This window comes from Culex pipiens, chromosome 1 (assembly GCF_016801865.2).
Source record: "Culex pipiens pallens isolate TS chromosome 1, TS_CPP_V2, whole genome shotgun sequence".
In the NCBI taxonomy this organism is placed as follows: Eukaryota; Metazoa; Arthropoda; class Insecta; order Diptera; family Culicidae; genus Culex; species Culex pipiens.
Genome location: NC_068937.1, coordinates 128,410,763 through 128,429,047, shown reverse-complemented (window position 1 = coordinate 128,429,047; position 18,285 = coordinate 128,410,763). Strand labels below are relative to the sequence as shown.

The 18,285-nt window shown below is 48.7% G+C and overlaps 1 protein-coding gene across 7 annotated transcripts in view; it reads left to right on the top strand.

The window, feature by feature from the left end:
- The window catches only part of LOC120423554 (ankyrin repeat and KH domain-containing protein 1-like), a 78,544-nt gene that overhangs the window by 49,995 nt on the left and 10,264 nt on the right, over positions 1–18,285 (top strand). For 4 of the 7 annotated variants that reach the window (XM_039587402.2, XM_039587398.2, XM_052707873.1 and 1 more), the window contains 12 exons: positions 755–821; positions 1,200–1,377; positions 1,443–1,742; positions 2,002–2,416; positions 5,619–7,117; positions 7,183–7,282; positions 10,254–10,585; positions 10,649–11,426; positions 11,519–11,655; positions 11,958–12,257; positions 12,320–12,625; positions 12,690–17,690. In XM_039587402.2, the coding sequence (XP_039443336.1) occupies positions 755–821; positions 1,200–1,377; positions 1,443–1,742; positions 2,002–2,416; positions 5,619–7,117; positions 7,183–7,282; positions 10,254–10,585; positions 10,649–11,426; positions 11,519–11,655; positions 11,958–12,257; positions 12,320–12,625; positions 12,690–17,690 (9,413 nt within the window). The remainder of the gene's footprint in view (positions 1–754; positions 822–1,199; positions 1,378–1,442; positions 1,743–2,001; positions 2,417–5,618; positions 7,118–7,182; positions 7,283–10,253; positions 10,586–10,648; positions 11,427–11,518; positions 11,656–11,957; positions 12,258–12,319; positions 12,626–12,689; positions 17,691–18,285) is intronic. The other 3 variants (XM_039587399.2, XM_039587401.2, XM_039587400.2) reach the window with 3 other exon arrangements.

The following is an 18,285-nucleotide window of genomic DNA, read 5'->3' as shown; positions in this document are numbered from 1 at the left end:
AGCGGTGACGAAATGATTAAAAAAAGTATTTTATGATTTATCAGGATATCAACTACAGTAGCCCAGTTAAAAAGCAGACAAACGTCAAAAAACCAAAACAAACCAAAATGACCGAGGGGTTAATGGATGCAAAAATCATATTCAATATCTAAAAAAAAACTTTTTTCAAACTTTTGTTTAATTTTAAGTTACAATTAAAGAAATATGAAAAGTAAGCATTGTAAATAAATTTGAGTAACTTTTATTTTTATATTCCATCTGGAAAATATTATGCATCAGTGGGCCCCTCGTTATTTTTTGTACAGCCCAGTCAACGAGCAACATTCGGTGACTGGGCTACGTTCTCAGCCCAGTTTTCGAACAACTACTGTATTCAAATTTGACTAAAATGGGATCACAGAAGTCAAATTTGATGCAAAAAACAAAAAAAAATTAAAAAATCCGATTTTTTTTGTTTGTTTTGATTAAACAATCCGAAGTCCCATACAAACCTTCGGATAATCGAGGCTTCGGATAATCAAGTCTGGACTGTAGTGCTTGTTGTAGTGTGATCACAGACATTTTGTAAATTATTTGTTGACATGTTTCGTAACAAAGTTTCCCACAATAAAATGCCACCTTGAGCACAAAATCAAAGAAATGAACAGGTGTCGGGTTTGGAAATCTAATTTAATATAGAAATCTTTGTTGAAACCATCAATAAAAATATGTTTTTTTTTTTCTTCATTTTCTATATTTTATTCTTTTCTTTCAGACGAAGCAGCACAAGCCCTCACCCGCATGCGATCTAGTGAAGGCGGTGGCAGCCCGCGAGATAAGAAGTAAGTGTGTGCGAGTTTCGTTCGTCCTGGGCGAGATCCCCTTCTTCCCCCTTCTTCAAACAACTTTCTCTTTCACCAACTGGGAAGGAATTCCAGAAACTCCCAAGTATTTGGACTTTCTTCTCGTTTTTTTTTAATTTTCTTTTTCTTTTGTTGATTTGAACCGCCAAAATTTGTTATATTTTTTTCCTGAAAACCCACCACAAAAAAAAATTGTTGCCAACCCGTTTTCATTGACACGACCACCGTTTTTTGCTTCTTTGTTTTCCTCTTTTTTATCTCCCACTTCCTCACACACATTCAAACCTGGTTCCCCGATTCCCGATTCCTCCCACCCAAACCCACACATTCCTCGACGTTTCTCTTGTCACATTCCAGAAATGCTCTTCGTAATTTCAGCTTGCTCTCGCGCTCGCTGCTGGCGGCCTGCACCGACAACGACGTCAACACCGTCCGGCGGCTCCTCGGCGAGGGCAACTCGCTGAACGAGGCCACCGACGACGGGGACTCGCTGCTGTCGCTGGCCTGCTCCGCCGGCTACTACGAGTTGGCCCAGGTGAGCAATTTTTGCTAACTGACTCGTGCGGACTGGACTAACCCACTTTGTCTATCTATCAACAGGTTCTGCTGGCGATGTCGGCGCAGGTCGAAGACCGCGGCCAAAAGAACGACTGCACGCCCCTCATGGAAGCGGCCTCGGCCGGCCACGTGGACATCATTGCGCTGCTGTTGAAGCACGATGCCGACGTGAACGCCCAGTCGTCCACTGGAAACACCCCGCTGATGTACGCGTGCGCCGGCGGTCACGAGGACGCGGTCCGGCTGCTGCTGGAGCGCGGCGCCAACGTCGAGGACCACAACGAGAACGGGCACACGCCGCTGATGGAGGCGGCGTCGGCCGGCCATGTCGGAGTGGCCAAGGTGAGCTAGGATTGATTGTCATCAGGACTTCTTCTCAGACCGACCAAGGACAAATGATTAGAACCCGAGAGAAGAGCTCTGGAGTCGGAATGCGGCCACATTGAGGTTTCCCTCGTCGGGGAGCTTCTGCGGTCAATGCGTTCCGATTCGGGCGATGACCCCAGTTTGATCTTATCTGATGTCCGATGAAGTCTCGTGCGCTTCAACGTCATTCCCTAGAAAGGCTTCGACACGAATCTAACGCCCTTCTCCCCCGCAGATTCTCCTGGAGCACGGTGCCGGCATCAACACGCACTCGAACGAGTTCAAGGAGAGTGCCCTCACGCTGGCCTGCTACAAGGGCCACCTGGACATGGTGCGGTACCTGCTGGAGGCGGGCGCCGACCAGGAGCACAAAACCGACGAGATGCACACGGCCCTGATGGAGGCGTCGATGGACGGCCACGTCGAGGTGGCGCGGCTCCTGCTCGATTCCGGCGCCCAGGTCAACATGCCGACCGATTCGTTCGAGTCGCCGCTGACGCTGGCCGCGTGCGGTGGCCACGTCGACCTGGCGATGCTGCTGATCGAGCGCGGCGCCAACATCGAGGAGGTCAACGACGAGGGGTACACGCCGCTGATGGAGGCGGCCCGCGAGGGACACGAGGAGATGGTGGCGTTACTATTACAACAAGGTGAGGAGCTCTCAAAATTTATCCAACTCTATACTAAATTTACTTGGGGATACCGTGGAGAATTTCCCTTATCCCCTTTAAAACGTGGAGCATATGCGCTTACCTTCTTAATCCCCTTTTCTTGTATTTTTTTGATGATTTTTGTATATTTCATAAAAAGCAAAAAACAACTCTTAAGAGCGAGTTTTTCACCAATGTGTAACAGGTCGTATCGAGGTGCTCCGATTTGGATGAAACTTTCAGCGTTTGTTTGTCTATACATGAGATGAACTCATGCCAAATATGAGCCCTCTACGACAAAGAGAAGTGGGGTAAAAAGGGCTTTGAAGTTTGAGGTCGAAAAAACATAAAAAATCTTAAAATTGCTCGCATTTCCGTAAAACTTCATCAATTCCAACTCTCTTAGATGCATTCGAAAGGTCTTTTGAAGCACTTTAAAATGTGCCATAGACATCCAGGATTGGTTTGACTTTTTCTCTTAGCTTTTGCAAATTACTGTTAAAAATTGATTTTTTTAAAACCTTAATATCTTTTTGCAACAGCCTCCAACACCCATACTCCCATAGGTCAAAAGATAGGTAATTTCATGGACTATAAGCCTACGGTATTAACTTTTTGGCCAATCGCAGTTTTTCTCATAGTTTTTCGATTTTTCTACAACAAACATTTTACAACGTTGGTTTTTGCCCTGTAGGCCGCCATAGCGGCACTTTTTGGTCTCAATTTTGTCATATTCGGAATCCTCGGAAAATTTCACGTGAAAAAATTAAAGTATGAAAAAAAAGTTCGAAAGATATAAGGACAAAACGTCGAATGCTAAAAAGTCGAATTTTTTTGTCAACATAAAAAAAGCTTAAGCTGAGCATTAATTTCTCTGAAAAAAATCGGTCTCCTCAATTTTTGGAGATATTTTCAAAGAGGGGCTTAATTTTTTTTTTAAATAATAGCAGTACGGCTTTTTAAAGAACTGGTCATGTTTGAAAGAATGAAAAAAAATAACCAAATTTTTTGACAATCAAGAAAAGGTTGTTTTTTTTGGAATGAAAAAAAAAACATTACGACAATTAAGAAGAGGTTGCTTTTATAAAAAGAAAAACTAACTTAATCCACCTATGTTGGTTGGTTGGCCTTACTTCTACTAGAAGATTCTCAGAGATCTTAACAATTTAAGATTAGTTTTAAAGGTCTTTCGATTACCTAACCAACGATGGGTCGGATGATTGATACCGATACGTGAGATCCGGCTTCGAAAAAGAACATAAATATCACTCAAGTGATCATAACTTGTGACAGGGTTGCCAGATCTTCAATATTTTTGACTCATTGGAATTTTCTTTTAATTACCTAACCAACGATGGGTCTAATGACGGATCCGGACAAAGTCTACATAAATACAAGTGTGATCCGACCTCTTAAAATTATATAAATATCACTTAAGTGGTCCTATCTTGAGACAGGGTTGCCAGATCTTAATTTTTTTTTTGATTATTTGGAAAGGTCTTTTGATTACCTATCCAACGATATATAACATGGTGATATTTGGTACGACTTCAGGTCATTTATCTAACATCCGGATAAATGAGAAAACACAGTTATATGATCTACTTATCAAAACTTAAATTTTGTTGAAACTCGATCGATGGGACCATACACTGAGTCAAATGCGACCGGTTTGGTCTAAATCGGCTTAGCCAAGTGCACTGAGAAAACTGAGTGACAATTTTGGAAACACACAGACATACATTTTTTCAGTTTTCGATTCTGAGTCGATAGGTTTTAGGGAGACAATAAAAGAATCGATTCCTTAGGCAAAAATAAGTATCTGTGACAAATTTGAGCCAAATCGGTTAAGGTTTAGGAGTCGCTTTTAATCGTTGAAGTTTATATGGAAAAATCGCAACAATGTGTGGGGAAAAAAATCGTTTCAGTATTTTTCTGGTCTTGCCCAAAATTGTCCAGGTGTCAGATTCTTGTAGGAAATTGAATTTCCTATAACTTTGCCGAAGGGTGCAAAACGATCCGAGCGCCACCTGCTGCCAATATCCTGAAGCGATGTTTTTCCCCATATATTTTCGCGATTTCCCCCATATTAACCTTAACGATAAAAAGCGACCCTTTAACATTAACCGATTTGGCTCAAAATTGGCACAGTTACTTATTATTGCCGAAAGAATCGAGCCAGGGGGTATCTCTTGAGATTTTACAAAATTTTCAATTTTTCTTATCACCCTAATAGGTTTACATGAAGGTGGGTCAACGAGCTTTATTTGAAAAGTTCAAGAACTGCTTGTGTTTGAAAAAAGAGACAACTTACAGCCATCAAGAATATTTTTAGAGGCCAAACTTTTTTTTTTAAAGAACTGCTTATCTTTGAAAGAGTGGGATAACTCATTACAAAAAAAAAAAAAATAATAAAGAAAAGTTGTGCTATTTATTCAAAGAACTGCGCATTATTGAAAGAATGGAAAAACTCACAAAAAATACAGATTTGTTTCTAAAAAAAAAAAATTTACAAAACCATTTTAGTTGTCTGACTATTTATGCACATGTTTACTCCTTTCTGCCAAGAGCAAAATCGAGATTTTTTACAGTTTTCATTGACATTTTTTACAGAATTGACTGAATTGGATGCAATTTGAATTGGAGGCAGTAAACATCCTAAGGAACACTGTGCAGTAAGAATGAGTAAATTTTATTCGAAAGCATTCGATAAATTTCAATTTGAAGTGAAAAATAAAAAAAAAACGCAGTCGTGGTCGTTAGAGGATTAAATAATATGTATTCTGTATTAAGAAATGTAGGAAAATATTACAGAATTTTGTGTCACGTTTTCTACATTCGACCTTTTTTTCCATTCGACCTTTTGGCCGCCATTTGGTCCATTCGACCTTATGTCTTTCGACGTTTTGTTGCACATTCTGAAAACAATCTTGTTGCATATAGTACGATTATTATGAGGTTGAGTAACTGCTGGATAAATGCACTTAGTGAGAAGTCAGTTAGAAGGTATTGTTTCAATTCGCAATATGTTGATCCAACTGTTGAGAATGTACCGGAAGGTTGAAACACTTGCTACTTTTCTCATCTCGAAGAGAGGTTAATAACTCCTGTTCTTTTTGCTAACTTTAACAAATATTTTTAAGATTCTTGAAATGTGTTAAATTTAGTTAAAATTTAAAAAAAATCTTTCTAATTTTCGCAGGTGCAAATATTAACGCCCAAACCGAGGAAACGCAGGAGACGGCCCTGACGCTGGCCTGCTGCGGCGGCTTCGTCGAGGTCGCGGACTACCTGATCAAGCACGGTGCCGACATCGAGCTGGGTGCGTCCACGCCGCTGATGGAGGCCGCCCAGGAGGGTCACATCGATCTGGTGCGGTTCCTGTTGGAGAATCGGGCCGATGTCCACGCGCAAACCCAAACCGGTGATACGGCGCTGACGTACGCGTGCGAGAACGGTCACACCGAGGTGGCGGACATTCTGCTGTACTACGGTGCGGAGTTGGAGCACGAGTCGGAAGGAGGCCGAACTCCGCTGATGAAGGCGTGCCGCGCCGGTCACTGGTGCATCGTCAAGTTCCTCATCGAGAAGGGCGCCGACGTGAATCGTCACACGACCAACAATGACCACACCCCGCTATCGCTGGCCTGTGCCGGTGGCCATCAGAACATCGTGGAACTCCTGCTGAAGAACGGTGCCGATCCGTTCCACAAGCTCAAGGACAACAGCACGATGCTGATTGAGGCGGCCAAGGGTGGCCACATTGGCGTCGTCCAGCTTCTGCTCGATTTCCCGCACTCGTTGATCAGTGCCAACACGGCCGCCCAGCAGAACCTCCTGAACAACGGTCAGATCCAGCTCCAGCAAGCGCAGCAGCAACTCCAACAACAACAAGCTGCCGCAGCTGCAGCCGCGGCCGCCGCTGCCCAACAACAACAACAACAGCAGCAGCTCATCATCACCCAAAACCAGCAACAGCAGCAGCAGCAACAACAACTGCTTGCCGCACCACCCGGCCTTCACGAAGTCCCGGAATTGAATCGAGTCTCCAACAAGCAAATGTTCCAACAACACCCCTCTGCCAAGGATGGTGGCGTACTCGACCAGCAACAGCAGCAACAACAACAACAATTGCTCGCCAACAACCAAATGCTGGCCGCCGCCAACCCGAATGTGTTCCTCGATGGCAACATCGCGTCGGCCGACCCCTCAATACTCGCCCAGATGCGACTGATCCAGATGCAGGGCTTCAAGGACGGTCTCGCCCACGGCCTGTCCCGAGCGCCCGGCAACACCAACAACAACAACACCAACCAGCAACAACAACAACAGCAACAAGTCCTTTCCCAGCAAATCCCAACCCACTTGGTCGCTGCCCAGCAACAACAACAGCAGGTCATCGCCAACAACGCCGCCATTCTCCAGCAACAGCAGCAACAACAAGCAGCTGCCGCCGCCGGAATTGGCAACAAACAGCGAAGTCTGCTGCGTAAAAAGCAACAACCGGCTGCGACGGCCGTAGCGCAAGCCCAACAGAATCAGCAGCAACTGTCGCCGTTCGAGCCGAATCTAACCAGTTCGGAAGCGCAGCAAGTGCGCAGCGAGCCCATCGGCGAGGACAACGGTGGACAGCAACAGCGGGTTATGCGATCCAACTACGAGGCGCAGTACCAGAAGCAGATGCAGGAAATGTACCAGAAGGTGAGTTTGGAGGGAACGTTGAGGTCGAACTTGCATCTAATTGCTTCTTCTTTTTTTCTTCGCAGCAGAAGGCCAACATCCAGTTTATTTGTGATTCGAACGGTCCGCCGCCGACGCTGTTACCGCCCACGGGAACCTACATCGATATTACGACGCCAGCTCAAGGTAAGTGTCTGCCCGTTGTCGCTCCCTTTTCCAAGCTTATCCTCAACCATTTGGTCTCTTCTCAATATCTCCCTCTGTTATCGTTTGCTGTCCACGCTGCAGGACTAATTTGTGGCACCGCCGGGGCCAGTTTCACCACCACCCCGAACGGAGCGCCGCCTCTGCTCGGGCCAATGTCGACGATCGGTGTTGGTCATCAGCAGCAGCAGCACATGCACGCCATCCCTGCACATGTGCCGCTTGTGACAATATCCTCCCTACATTTAGACAATAGCCAAATTTCCAAACCACAACCCTGTCCCCCCCCACCCCCAAAACCCACAAACCCCCCCCGCACCCCAGTACAACTTCACACGATTCAAGTCCTACTAACACTCCAACCCCCCCCCACAACCCCCCCACACGCCCCCCCCCCCAATACCGCCCCCCACCCCCCCCACCCACGCCACTTATCACCCCAACTAAACGTAACAAACTCAACTCCCCAAACCCCCCCCCCCCCCACAACACCGCCCTCAATCAAAAAAAAAAAACACTTAAAACTACACAAACTCAACCCCCCCAATAACCCCAACACCCCCCACACCCCACCTCCCTAACATCTACACAAACACCAAAAAACCAAAACTATCCAACCACAAACCCACCCCCAACCCCACCCCCCACAACACCAACAACACCAACACTCCAACCACCCCCCAAACAACAACATCACCAACCCACCCCCCACAACCCCCACCCCTTCACACCTACCCACACCAACAAAACCCCTCCACTCCTCACCCACCACCCTTTACCCCCCCACCACCACACAACCCCCACTCCAAACCCACCCCCCACCCCCCACCCACCCCATCCCACACACACCACCCCCCCCTCCAAACACTCCAACCCCAACCCCACAACCTCCACCACCCACCCCCACCTCTCAAACCCCACACAAACTTCCCCACAGCACAAACCCCCACCCCCCTCCTACCCCCCCCCCATACACCCCCACAACACTCCCCCACAACTTCCACACCCACCAATCTTCCAACACAACCACAACTTATACACACCAACCAAATCAACAACCCAACCAAAACAAATCCAATCACCCCCAAAAAAACCAATATCTCATCATATCAAAATAACAACACCAAAAACCAATCCAAATCATGACTTTCATAAATACTTTCATCACAATATTAATAACATATTTAAATAACACTCAATCCAAGTTATTAACACACCTACAACATAAAAAAAAAACCAAAAAAAACAACAACATCCCCCATCCTACCTACCCCAACAATCAACTTACTATCATAATATAAAATATTTAACATATCCTACCAACAACCCAAATTAAACACTTCAAATCACTAATTATACCAAATACCACACAAACTACACTATTCAATCACAACTATCCTTCAAACAAAAATATTCCCAAACAAACCCCAAACCTTCCACCCCACTACCTATCATTCATCCATCCCTTATACCCCAAAACCTATTACTAACAAATAAAAAAATCATATCCACCCTACAATTCACTACAACTCCACAAAAACAAACTTATTATTTCAATTAAACAACACCCCAACATAACAATCCAATCATTACACCTCCTCCAACCTCCCAACATCAAACCAACCATTTACCTATTTCATAGGTTCTTATATTCTTAATTTTTGTAGCTCTTCAACTCTTGAATTCTTGATTTATTAAATTACTAAATTATAGAACTATTAAATTTTAATATTTTTCAAAGATTTTTTTCTATTGCTCGCTTTTTAATTCCTGAAAACTTCAAATCTGAATTTCAAAATGTTTTAAACTGTTATATTGTTTTTTATGATTCCTAAATTCTAAAACGCTGAAGTACTGAATTATTTGAATTCATTAGTTCTATGATTTTAATTTCTTAACTTCAGAAATTCTTAAGTTTACCCTTAAATTTGATAATTAATATTTCATCATAAATTGTAAGTTTTTATTGAAATAAGAAATTCGATAATTCCGAAATTACCGAATTACCGAATAAGAAATTCGATAATGTTTAAGTTACATAAATACTAAAGTTTGATGGATAGAAATATTCCAAATTCTTTAGCCTGAAATTAAACCATTTAAATTTGCAATTCTTCAAATTTTCCTTTTTGAATTTCTTAAAACTAAATTTCAAGATTTCGAATTAAAAAAACAGTTCTTTCATTTATTGATTCTTAAAATCATTAAGTTTAAAATTCTTGATTTCTTAAATTTTAATATTCATAGATTCTTTAATTCTTAAATTTTATAGTTCTTTAATTTTTGATTTCTTAAATTTCTTAAACTAAAGCTCAATGTTCCTAAATTCTTAAATATATTTTTTTGCAATTCCGTCGTGAAACTACTTACTTTTCCTGTCATTCTTGAACGACGAAATAGCCTACCTTTCTGTACCAAAAATAACAGAATCGAATAGCAACACTTTTCAAAATAAATGCTGAAAAGTTGAAAATTTTACTTAAAATTTCACTCAATGGGTGTTTTTCGGAATTGCAAAAAATGTTGTATGGAACTCGTTGCAAAACTTGATTTTTTCAGCACTCGTCGTATTTATCCAACTCGGTGAACCTCGTTGGATAAATTTACGACTCGTGCTGAAAAAATCCTCTTTTTGCAACTTGTTGCATAAACTACTATTATTTAACTTTTTTTTATTCATAAAATCTTGAAATCTGAATTCCAAAAATTCTTAAATTAGGTACCCTAAGTTTTCATTTAAATAAGAAATTCAAATAAAAAATAAATCCAAATATTCTGAAATCAAAATTAAAAAAAAAATCAACCGTTTTAAAATTCCGATGTTTGAAAAAACTGTACAAATTATTTTTACTAATTTAAAAATTATTTTTTGTTATCTAAATAAACAATAATCAGGGTTGATAACGTTGATCACCTTCTAATGACCGCTTCTTCCTTTCTCCTTCTGAACCAGGAGGAAAACCGTCCGACGGTGGACTCGTCCTAGCTACATCATTGCCAACTGCCCAGCCAACGATGGCGGTCGCCGCCCCCGCTCCGACGTCGGTGCTGACCGGTCCCTCCGAGGTGTCCCAAAGCACGGCCATCAGCGATCGGCCCAAGGTGAAGCCCGTCTCGAAGAAGGACGCCAAGAACAACCGGAAGACTGCAGCAGCAGCGGCGGCGGCTGCGGCGGCCGCGGCAGCTGCGGCAAACCAACAACAGCAACAGCAGCAGCAGCCAGTTTGGCCCAGCCAAGGCAACGTGCTCCAGCAGAATCAAATGGTGTCAATTTACAACAACTTGGTAGGTTTTGGTGGTCTTGGTTGGTTGAGTTTGGTTCCTGATTTTGGTGTTTTTGTCTTCCAGTCTGTGATTCCAACGTCCGAACAGAACGTGCAGGTCCTGCAGCAGTCGCTCTCGAATCTGAGCCTGGCGGGCGGGAATCGAGTCGGCAACACCTCCAACAACACCACTGGCAACAGTTTCACGGTCGCGGCGCCCAAGTCGACTGTAGCTGCAGCGGCAAACAATATGGTTCCTACGTCGTCCTCGTCCAACCCGCCGACGGTCATCACGTCGGTGCCGGCGAACGTCATCCAGACTACGAACAACCTAATCAGTCAGCTGGACGCACAATCGCTCGAGCTGGCCGGTGGAATCGGTGGTTCTGCATCCTCGCCAGCGGCCACGACTGCGACCAGCACGGCCACGAGCAGTGCTGCGAGTAGCCAGAGCAGCAGCGTTTCCGGCGGAAGTAGCAGTGGAGGAAGCTCGGGAAGTAGTGCCGGAAGCAGCAGCTCGGCCAGTAGCAGCTCAAGCTCGAGCTCGAGTGGCGGAGGCGGAGGTAGCACCACGACTACGACCAGTAGCAACAACAGCAGCGGTCCGGCAATACCGGTTGGAGCAGCTGTAACGGCGGCCACGGCTGGCGGAAATAGCAGCAGCACCAGTTCCGAACACGAGAACCAACTCAACCAGCTCGCGCTGAACACGCTCTGCAACCAGAAGGTCCTGCAGCGGATCGCGCAAAGGTTCATGGTGGACCCGCCCAAGTCCCCGCCGGATACGCCGCCGCTCAGCTGCTCGGCCACCAACCCGGACGGACCGTCGTCGCCACCGCCCAGTGGTAAAGGACTGCCCAACAGTGAGGACTCACGTGTGCTTTGTCGCCGCGAGCCCGGCGCCACTTGACAGGCGAAACTAACATTTTCGCTCTTTTTGTTGTTGACTTTACAGACGCCGAACTGGCCGACCTGTCGCGAATCTTCTGCGAGGTCATGCACGACTTCCGGTCGGACCTGCTGCCCACGCCCGAGTTTGTCCAGGTGCACCAGCACGTGTCCAACATCATTCAGCACAAGGCTGGCAGCAATGTAAGTTATTCTTGAATACTAACAGCCGTGTTGACTGGCTCCCAAACTTGACAGAATTGACAGTGATGAGATCCATTTCCTGTACTGACTTCCAGGAAATAGTTTCACCAAATTGACAGATTGACAGATGTTTGACAGACTGGAACTTTTCACAAGACACTCTCACTAATTTTCACTGACTTACCTTATTTGCACTGATCACTTAACGCTTCGACTTTGCTTAGTTTCTCGAAGGGGTACCTTGACTTTGACGTCCGTGTTTGGGAAACGCTTGAAAATAAAATTTATCTTTTTTTTTTCAGCAAATCAAAATCGGCGATGCGGACCACCACCACCATCACCACCAGTACATGGAGGACGGCTCGGACGAGCATCTGCAGATGTTCAACATCGACGACTCGGAGAACGAAACCATGTCGGAGTGCGTCGGTGGAATCTACCCCACGCTGGACGAGTCACTCGAGACGTTCAACCCGGAGGACGGTTCGGTGGTGGCGGCCGATGGCTCCCGAGAAACCATCTACAACTACGAGTGGGTCGAGTGCATCGACGAGGTCATCCACGCGCTCAACGGCTGCACCGACATCCCGGTCGCGCTGCAGGTAAGCCAGTCAACGCTTTGAGCTTCTTGCATAATCTTATATCGACTTCATTGAATCCTCAGGAAATGGCGGCCAACCTCAGCTGTCAGGACATTGACGCGTACGCGAACCTGATCGGCATGAACTCGTTCTGCAAGACGCGCTGGGCCGGCAACCAGAACCAGCTGGTGACGTCCGGAACGTCGTCGCCGATCGAGGACGACGCTGTCGGGAACCTGAACCTGGCGGACGCCGAGCAGTGCGGCTTTCGGCAGGCAGCGGCCGCGGCGGCTGCGGCAGCCGCAGCCGGACAGGCCGGCCAGCTGATGACGTTCGACCCGAACCAGCAGATCTCGCTGGACCAGCTTCAGCTGCTGAGTCAGCTGCAGGTGCGTTACTCGCTTTACAAAAAAAAAAGGAAAATTTCTCACTAATGATTTGTCCTCCTTCCAGGCCACCACGACCGCATCCGGAGCGACGGTGCTTCACCACGCACCCGGCGCAGCTGGCCAGGTAACGGCTGCGGACGGAAGCCAACAGCAGCAGCCCAAGTTTGTGTTCAACGTGGACGCGGACAAGGCCTCTCAGCAGGTGCATTTGCTCTTTCAACTGCCAACAGCCCAACAACAGGCTGACCAATCCGGAGCCGTGGGTGACCAGCTGGTTCCGACGGTGCAGCAGGCAGCCGCTTTGCAACAGGCCCAGTTGCAACAGCAGGTCGCCCAGCAGCAGCAACAGCAACAACAGCAGCAGCAGCAGTTCCAGTCGTCAAACATTGTTCATCCCAGTTCGATGCTGTTGGCCCAACAACAGCAGGCCCAATCGGCGCAACAGTTGCAGCAATTGCATGCCCAGGCCCAGGCAGCTCATTGTACGCAGCACGCGCAGGTCCAGGTGGCCACCCAAACGCAGCAGCCCCAAACGGGAGGTCCGCCGGCGTTGATTCCGGTTGACGCGTCCGGAATGCCCACGAAGGTAGCCAAAAAGAGTGACAAGTCACGCAAGGAGAAGAACCGGCTGGCCGGAGTACGACAGGCGCCGGCAGGTCAACAAAGTGCTGCCGCAGCGGCCGCCGTCCCCGGAGGATACCAGTTTGAGGCTAGTCCCGCTCCGGCACCCATTCAATACCCGGCTGGAAACGTCGTCCAGGAGCGTCAAATTGACGTGGACTCGGAGACCGATTCCAACCACGATACCGCGTTGACGCTGGCCTGTGCCGGTGGTCACGAAGAACTGGTCGAGTTGCTCATCAGTCGCGGTGCCAACATCGAACACAAGGACAAGAAGGGCTTCACGCCGTTGATCTTGGCGGCGACCGCAGGTCACGAGAAGGTCGTCGAAACGCTGCTCCGACATGGGGCGGAAATGGAGGCCCAATCCGAACGCACCAAGGACACTCCACTGTCGCTGGCTTGTTCCGGTGGACGGTACGAAGTGGTGGAGTTGCTGCTGAACATGAACGCCAACCGTGAACACCGTAACGTGTCCGACTACACGCCACTCAGCTTGGCCGCCAGCGGAGGTTACGTGAACATCATCAAGCTTCTGCTGAGTCATGGCGCTGAAATCAACTCCCGAACGGGCAGCAAGCTCGGCATTTCACCTCTCATGCTCGCGGCCATGAATGGCCACACGGCCGCCGTCAAACTCCTGCTCGACATGGGTTCCGACATCAACGCCCAGATCGAAACGAACCGAAATACCGCCCTCACGTTGGCCTGCTTCCAAGGTCGTCACGAGGTGGTCTCGTTGCTGCTGGATCGTAAGGCGAACGTCGAACATCGGGCCAAAACGGGGCTCACTCCGCTGATGGAGGCCGCCTCCGGTGGTTACATCGAAGTGGGTCGCGTCCTGTTGGACAAGGGAGCCGACGTAAATGCAGCACCGGTTCCATCCTCACGAGACACAGCCCTCACGATAGCCGCCGACAAGGGCCATCTGAAGTTTGTCGAGTTGCTTCTGTCCCGCGGTGCGGCCGTCGAAGTCAAGAACAAAAAGGGCAACTCTCCACTTTGGCTCGCTGCCAACGGAGGCCACCTGGCGGTCGTGGAGGTTCTGTGCAACGCCGGTGCGGACATCGATTCCCAGGACAACCGTAAAGTGTCCTGCCTGATGGCCGCCTTCCGCAAGGGCCACACCAAGGTCGTCAAGTGGATGGTCAACCACGTAACCCAGTTCCCGTCGGATCAGGAAATGACCCGCTACATCAACACCATCAGCGACAAGGAGCTGTTGGAAAAGTGTCACGACTGCGTCAAGGTCATTCGTGCCGCCAAGGATCAGCAAGCCACGAAGGCCAACATCAACGCGTCGATTCTCCTCAAAGAGCTCGACCTCGAACGAAGCCGCGAAGAAAGTCGCAAAGCGGCCGCGGCCAAACGGCGCGAGCGGAAGAAGCGCAGAAAGGCTGAAAAGCGCGAACAGCAGCGCAAACTAGTCGAAGGCGAAGCCAAACCGGGCGCCAACAGCGATGACGACGGTGACGACGATGACGACAAGGACGCGGACGACGACTCGGACGAAGAAATTGTCAGCGTTCCACTGCCACAGACTCGCGGAGGCGGCAACTCAACCACCCCCGCAACAAACAATCGCATTCAACCGAGAGAACCTCCACCAACAGCTCCAATCGTCGTCCAACAACAGCAGCAACAACAGCAGCAGCAGGACAAAGAGGAAGGTGGAGACTCCGGCATCGACGCCAACAGCCAAGGCTCGTGCTCGAGCTCGGACGTCAAGTCCGCGAGCAGCCTGATCGAGCAGCAGCGCAAGAACAACAAAAAGCGCAAACAACAACTCCAGCAAGCTCACCAACAGCAGCAACAATCGCGCGTCAGTTCGGCCGTCACGGCCAAGCAACTCCAGCAGCAGCAGTACGCAGCAGCTGCCAACGCCACCAACCAACACCAACACTCGCGTCACAGCAAGAGTCCCGATCAACCGCAAGGTGCGACCACCACAATTGTGACCTCCTCGACGATGGCCAGCAGCCAATCTGTGGTTCAGGATAAAAACCAACAGCAGCAGAGGGAGAAACTGGTCGCTGGTCAGCAACACCAACAACAACGTCGTCAGCAGCAGCAGAATCAGCAGTCGACGTACGAAAGCAAGCGGGAAAAGACCGTTGAGAAGGAGAACGTGGCTCCGAAGGAGTCGTCGCATAAGCTTGCGGACGCAAAGAAGGACCATCACCACGCAAGTCAGCAGTCTCAGCAGCAGCAGCAACAACAGCAGCAGGGCAATCGCAAGTCGATCATCGTGTTCGGTTCGAATCGACACCAGGCGTCGTCGTCGTCGGAGCAGGACCACGATACGACCGAGTCGGCAACGTACTACAGCTCTACGGTAGGCGCGGCGACGGCCATGGCCAAGAAGAGTCTCCCGAAGACGACTACCACCTCGTACTACCACAACAGCGCAAGTTCTGCCGGCGGGGACGGAGGAGAGTCGCTGCAAAAGTCGACCAGTCCGACGAAGATTGGGGGCGTTCCGCAGACGGCTATCCAAGCGTTGGCAGCGGCCGTGAAGCGCGAGGAAGGTTGGAAAGAGGTGGTCCGCAAGAGTAGCGTCCAGCAGAGTCAGTCCACGCCGATGGAGTGTCGCAAGGTGCAAGTACCGGTGCATGCGATTTCGCGAGTTATTGGTCGTGCCGGAAGTAACATTAACGCTATTCGAGCGGCCACCGGAGCGCACATCGAGGTGGAGAAGCAGGGTAAGGTGCAGGGCGATCGGTCGATTACGATCAAGGGTTCGCAGGACGCGACCAAGCAAGCGCACTCGTTGATTGCCACGTTGATCAAGGATCCGGACGTGGATATTTTGACGATGCTTCCGAAGCACGGCGCCAACACCTCCAAGAGTACCGGAGTGACCACGTCCGTTGCTCAAGCGTCTGCGCCTCAGCAGCTAATGTCCTCGCTGACGGGTTCGGCCAACACGACGGCACCACCAACCCTTTCGTCCGTGGTCGCTTCCGGTAGTTTGGCCGCTTCGATGTTGATTCCAAACAGTGCTTCGCTCGCCGCAGCCAACGCCGCCAAGGGCAAGAACGTGTTTGTAACTTCGGGTGGCGTGCCCGGTGGGAAACCCGTGACGGCTTCGGCCGTACTCGCCGCGGCCACTGGAAAGGCGCTCGCATCTCGTCCGGCAGCGGCCAAAAATCTGTTTGCTGGCGGTGCGTCGTCCGGTCCCAATCAGCTCTCGCGTATCATTTCTTCCAACAACACACCGTCGTCATCGGCCTCGGCAGCGCCGACTCCATCGGCTGCCTCAGTCAAAGACGCGAAGCGCATGTCACCAAGCAGCAGCAGTTCGGTGGCCAAGACTTCCACCACGCCTGCATCGATTGCCTACACCAGCATGATGCAATCGCTGAAGAACTCCATCAAAAGTGGGGCAAGCCAACCCAACCCAACAGCAGCCGCCGGAACGTTTGCCAAGCTGGTCGCGGACAGTACGGCGGGAGCGACTACAGCCCAAGCTCCGGTAATTACCATCCAGAAGAAACCACAAACCAATCAGCAACAGCAGCAGCAGCAGCAATCCTCGCCAGTTGCGACTTCCAGTGTCAGCAGCTCGATTACGGCAGCCAGCGCACCCACTACGGTTCGCGCTCCGATTCAAATCTTACAGTCCCCCGCCAAGGGTCTACCAGCTCCGTTCGGCAACGTCTCTTCATCGTCGGCAACGCCAACGGCCAGCAACACCCCGTCAACGCAGTCCTCGCCAGGTTCAACCACGATGGTCTCGGCTGCTCCCTCAGTCCCAACTCCACCCCTCCCAACACCAATCCAAGCGCCCAGCAAGCAAGCTTCGTTCGCTCCACCGGTGTCGTCGATGGCCGAAGTGACCCAGCCATCAGCACCAACTCCCCCAGCCCCAATCGGATCCGGCTCGAGCCGATCAATCACCCCGATCGGGCAACCTCCAGCTCGCGCCAACATTACACCTTCGCCACTACTTCAAACCGCGCCCACTTCTTCCGCGGCAGCGACAATATCTACCCCTGTCGCCGTGTCCAGCAGCAGCAGCAGCGCCGGTCCCATCGGCAGCGGAATACCAACCTCGTCCGCTTCTTCCTCTTCTGCGGCGGCAGCCGCAGCAGCTGCGGCCATCGCCCACCAGCTCCAGTCCAAGATCAACAACAACCTTCACGCGAATGCGCAGGCGCACGAGTACTCGCTGTTTAACGATTCGTACGGCAGCAACCAGTGGAGTTCGAGTGGTGCTGGTGGGGTCGCCGGAAGTGGCGTCCAGAATCATCACCCAGGTCACCATGTAATTAGTCACGGAGTGGTTGGCGGAGGGCATCACCACGTGCATCACGGTGGGCCGCACCACCACTATCAGGCGTCGCAAGTTGGAGGCGGGGACGGCGGAGGTCGGGGTCATGGTCACGGACATGGATCACATGGCGTTGCTGGAGCGTTTGTGCTCGAGAACGAACCGTTGCAGGTAGGTTGAATTGTTCCCAGTCAAATAAATCCGAATTCTGAAACGGAATCTAATTAGAATCGTATACAAATTCCGTTTCAAACGCAACAACCGGTTCCGTGTTCGAACCGGTTGTTGCGTTGGAATCGGAATTTGTATACGATTCTAATTAGATTCCGTTTCAGAATTCGGATTGATTTGACTGGGTTAGGGCTTTGGAGGTTTGATTAGGGTGTCTCCACAGCTGTTGCCAAATACCGAGGCAAATCAAATATCACCCCAGCCTACCAAACATTCAAATTTATTTTTTAAATATAAAAAAAACATTAATTTCAAAAAAAAATTAAGACATCTTTAATTTTAAAAAATACTTTAAAATAAAAAAACAAGAAATTAGAAAAAATTAGGAATCTAAAACTAGAAATCAAAATAAACACAAAACAAATTAAATAAGGCAAATATTTCAAAAATCAATAAATCCTATATATTTCATAATTTAAAAAATTCCAAAATATCCACAAAATTCTAAAAAAAATAAATAAAAAAAACAGGGATGTCTCAGAAATTTTACAATTTGAAAAATTTCCAGGTTTTAAAAATTGATTAAGGGCGCTGC